The sequence below is a fragment of the Pyxicephalus adspersus genome, unplaced genomic scaffold (assembly GCF_032062135.1).
Source record: "Pyxicephalus adspersus unplaced genomic scaffold, UCB_Pads_2.0 Sca1280, whole genome shotgun sequence".
NCBI lineage: Eukaryota > Metazoa > Chordata > Amphibia > Anura > Pyxicephalidae > Pyxicephalus > Pyxicephalus adspersus.
Genome location: NW_027318287.1, coordinates 2,350 through 6,639, shown reverse-complemented (window position 1 = coordinate 6,639; position 4,290 = coordinate 2,350). Strand labels below are relative to the sequence as shown.

The window sequence follows — 4,290 nt, the reverse complement described above, 5'->3', positions numbered from 1 at the left end:
TTGAAGGCCACTCAAAGCTTTATCCACATAAAATTAAAAGATCCACATTCTTTACTAGTACAAGCTAAATTTCCCTGGCACAGAAATATTCTATAAAATTAGATTAACACAATGCTCTCCAAAGCATTTGATTTGCAGTATGTTAAAGGGAAAGCAGACTGAAGTATCTGCTGATTCTAATAACTAGTATAGAGTGGGACTGCTAGCAAATACAACATATGTGCTAAATCCAGTGCACATTTTACTGCCTTCACATGTAGGTGAGGTGTACTCAACAGTACCATGAACAATTATTAAAACTAGATTTTTTCTATTTTGTAAAAAAAGACTATAAATTAGGTAAACCAAAATGGTCTTTGGGGACTGGCAAAGTGATAACTTAAAGTAATGCTTCACAACTACAATTAAAATACCAACTCATAATAATTAAGACATCATGACTTTGCTTTATTTGAGGAACTTTTAATTTATTCCATAGGATTAAGAGGTGTAATATCCTTAACATAAAAGGGACATGGCACATATAGAAGCTCTTACTAAACCAAGACATAAATTATGTCTAAACAACAACATTCACATATGGGAATAAAACAGGAAGTTTGGTATATGTTACTCCCAGCCAGCCAGCTACTATTTTGATTCTCTTGTTTTCCTGAATTCCTAGCATTAGTAAAGAAAGAAATGATTGCAGTAAGGAACACACAGAAATCTTCTTCATCACAAAATTTTCAATCATTAATAAAGGGCATACTATTGCTTGACTGGTAGGTTTAGAATACTGTGCGTTCTATGGCAGAATGACAAATCACAGGACTAACATCCAACTTTGCTATGTATGCAAAGTATTAAAACATTACATTACATTTCTGCATCAATACTAAGCCAGTTACACATTGTAAATAGTGTGCCATTCCCTGTGATACATTTAAATTGAATACAAAGTTTGTAGGTATTAATTTCCACTTTGAAAGGAGGACACAATTTTCTAAACTACAAAAAAGACAGCCGGGTTGATTTGTTAAAGCAGTTCAGGCTGCTCACTTAGCAAAGTGAATTATCACTCTGCAAAAAATACCCAATCATAAGCAAGAAATGTAAAAAACATGCTTGCTCATAACTGGATGAAAATTTTTGTTCACATAAGATTGGATGGTTGAAATGAGCACAGATTTACCTAATCTAAGTTAATTGTAAGCAGAGTGACAATTCATTGGTCCAATTTTTTACGCCTTTAATAAACCAACTCAATTGGACAAACAAAAAAACAAACAAACAATCTCTTCTTTAAAGTGTACAGAAGATCTTTCACCAGTCTAGTGAGCACTGTTTTGTGTCTATGTATAATTTGAATTACCTACTGAAGGACTAATGTTTTTTGCAAATATTTGTGAATGTAACAAACAGCCTGGTCTTGTGTTATAGGGTTAGTTATCCTTATTATTTCAGTGATTGCAATGTAGTTCCTCAGGGTGAACTGAACTTGCCACAAAACAAAATGCTACGGCTTTTCTTGTGGGTGATAAAGAACAAAAAGGGATGGTCACATAATATCTTTGGGACAATCATCATACAGCGATTCATCATAATTCCTGCAGTGGCAGCTGCCGTCTCGGTACCTTCCTCGTTTACATCTACATAAGATTTGTGTACTACTTTAGAAAGCACTAGTTCGTTATTGCTAGACATTCCAGAAAAGTCCGCTTTGCCTTGGTCAAAAGCATCAGCCATCCCCATGTCACTAAGTACAGATTTCAGGTCAAAACTGTTTGCCTTGGTCAAAAGCATCAGCCATCCCCATGTCACTAAGTACAGATTTCAGGTCAAAACTGTCTTCTAGCTTAAACTTTGGTACAAACAACTTCATTTCTGTTATGTCCATCATTTCTGGATTTGTCCACTCCAAAAACTTACTATATGTTAACTCTTTTTCAAGCTGAAAAGAATAAAACATTTTAACAATTAATTTAAAAATAATTCAGAACAATAATAAATATCCTGAAAGCCATTCAGCACTAATTAATTAAGTAACCTTTAGACTAAAAATGTAATTACTATAACCTGCACAATATCAACGTTATAAGAATGTCCAATAAAAACCTTAAAAGAAACACCTTCCACCTTCAAGAAAAATCCAACATCCAACCGGAGGTTATAACATAAGGGATTCTTACCTTTTCCAAGCCAGTGGTTTCATCTTGAATGTCATCAGGGAGCAGTATAAACATACTCAGCTCATTATTAACATAAGGCAGTTCAATCACTTTTGTGAATAAATCTCCCACATAAGTCATTGGAAATTTGGCTTTTTTGTACATCATCTGAACAGGCTTGGTTTCATTCTAGGAACGAAAAGCATACATTACCACTCATGTCAGAACATTTTTTATAAAATGTCCTAATAAATTTAAGGGTTTATTCTCAAATCTGCATTTACCCTAGTGGAGCGATACTGTTTACATGGCCTAATGACTGGGGAAATTCAAGTACAACTTGAATACAGTGTACAGATTCACCTACTTTTAAACTGCTAAACCTTATTAAATTTCTTCTGAAATTTCTGCAGTCATTTTTGCCCAATTACAATTCTCAGTACATGGCTGTCTGCAATGGTGATATATTCTATAACTCTTTCTATTGCCCACTAATGTCAGGGGGGATTTTTCCCTTGGTCTCTAAATTATGTTTAAAGGTTAAAAAAAGTGCTCTGAAGATTGGGCCAAAAACCTACTGCTTGATTATTTGGGGTTAAAATGAGTATACTGGGAGTGTAGATCTTTCTACACATGGTAATACAGTAAGCCCAATTTCTTTTATTTATGCTGTATACCTAAAATACATACCTTATTCAATCTGAAGGGCATTTCTGAGGTGGCATCTTTATTAAACTGGTTTGCCCAATTTCCTTTGAAGTAAATAGCATTCACTAGTACAAGTCTAGTAAGTGAATCCACACTGCCACTTGGTAACAGGTCCTTGATTTTACCTAAAGATTTGAAAATTGGGGAACAATACTGTACATTTAGAGGAGGTGTACAAGATTTCTTCCTACATTTTTATTAAAATAGCTGTAAGGCCCTGGTCCCGCAACAGTACTCATCAGACACCAGTCCCCTAATCTAATGCCACAGTCTTCACCTATAGCAGCCCCCCCCCCTCTGCCTTGGGAGACTGGTTGCATTTCCCAGCACATGGTTGCCCCAAGGTGGTGTCTGAGAAAGGGCTGGCAGAGGACCAGGAACCCACAGATAATGAAGTACCAAGATTCCAGCAGAGACAAGTCCAGAATACAGAGCCAGGTTATTCATAGGTAAACAGTCCACCAGACAAGGTATACAAGGGCAAGGCACATAGCACTGAGGTCACAGGCAAAATGTCGGTCCAGGCAGCATACACTCTCAGGGTCAGCAACAGTAAATCAGATTAATAACACACCACCAGCATGTTAACCCAGCTTAGCCCTGCAACAGGCACTGGTGACTAGGAGCAGAGAGGCTTTGAAATCCAAGCAGCCAATGACTGTGGAGGATAGAGTCAGAAACTAATCAGCTTCTTAAATCCCCTTTAGCTGTGCACAGCCTCACAGTGTGTGCTGGGAATGCTGGTAAAATACATCAGGCTGCACTGCTAAAGGGAAGCAGGGGCTACTGCTATTCCATAGTTTTCCTTGCTGTAAATGACAGAATAAACTGTGTTTGACATTGCGATGGCACACAGCACGGGATCGGCAGACAGATAAGCATCTTCTAACAATAGTGAAGAGTGTTTAAAGATCCAAGAAGAAAGTGATAGAACGTAAATCAATTTAGATTTTGGAAAGTATTAGGAAGTAATAAGATTGAAATATAAACTGTAAAAAATATTATGCGACATTGCATACATGGGGGGAAATAAGTATTGAACACGTCAAATTTTTTTCTTCTTTTTTTCCATTCTAATAGGGCTATAAAAAACATGAAATTTATACCAGATGTTGGTAACAACCCAAGTATTTCACACATACAAAGAAATAAAAACAAATATGTCGCAAATTTAGTTATGTGTAATAAAGTAGAATGGCACATGGAAGTATTGAAGACATGAAGAAAAGAAGGTACAAAAAAGCATGTAAACTCAAGAAACCTGCTGAAATGTGTTATTTAGAAAGCAAATCTGCCTCTTTCAGTGTAAATGAATATCAATTGGTTTATTCCTAATTGATGGCCTACAAAAAGGGTTCTCATTACCAAGGTGTCACACAAGCATCTCATGATGGATCTTGGGTAAAAGCAAATAGCTCTCTCAAGAGGTTTG

General features: G+C 36.2%; 1 protein-coding gene across 2 annotated transcripts; it reads right to left on the bottom strand.

The window, feature by feature from the left end:
* Positions 1-426: 426 nt before the first annotated feature.
* LOC140321199 (serpin B6-like) lies at positions 427-2,983 on the bottom strand (the record flags this gene model as incomplete). Of its 2 annotated transcripts, none has more annotated exon segments than XM_072398051.1 (4): positions 427-1,706; positions 1,771-1,933; positions 2,172-2,339; positions 2,841-2,983. In XM_072398051.1, coding segments are annotated over 4 exon segments (716 nt in total), but the record flags the coding sequence as incomplete, so codon positions are not given.
* Between the last annotated feature and the right edge of the window lie 1,307 nt (positions 2,984-4,290).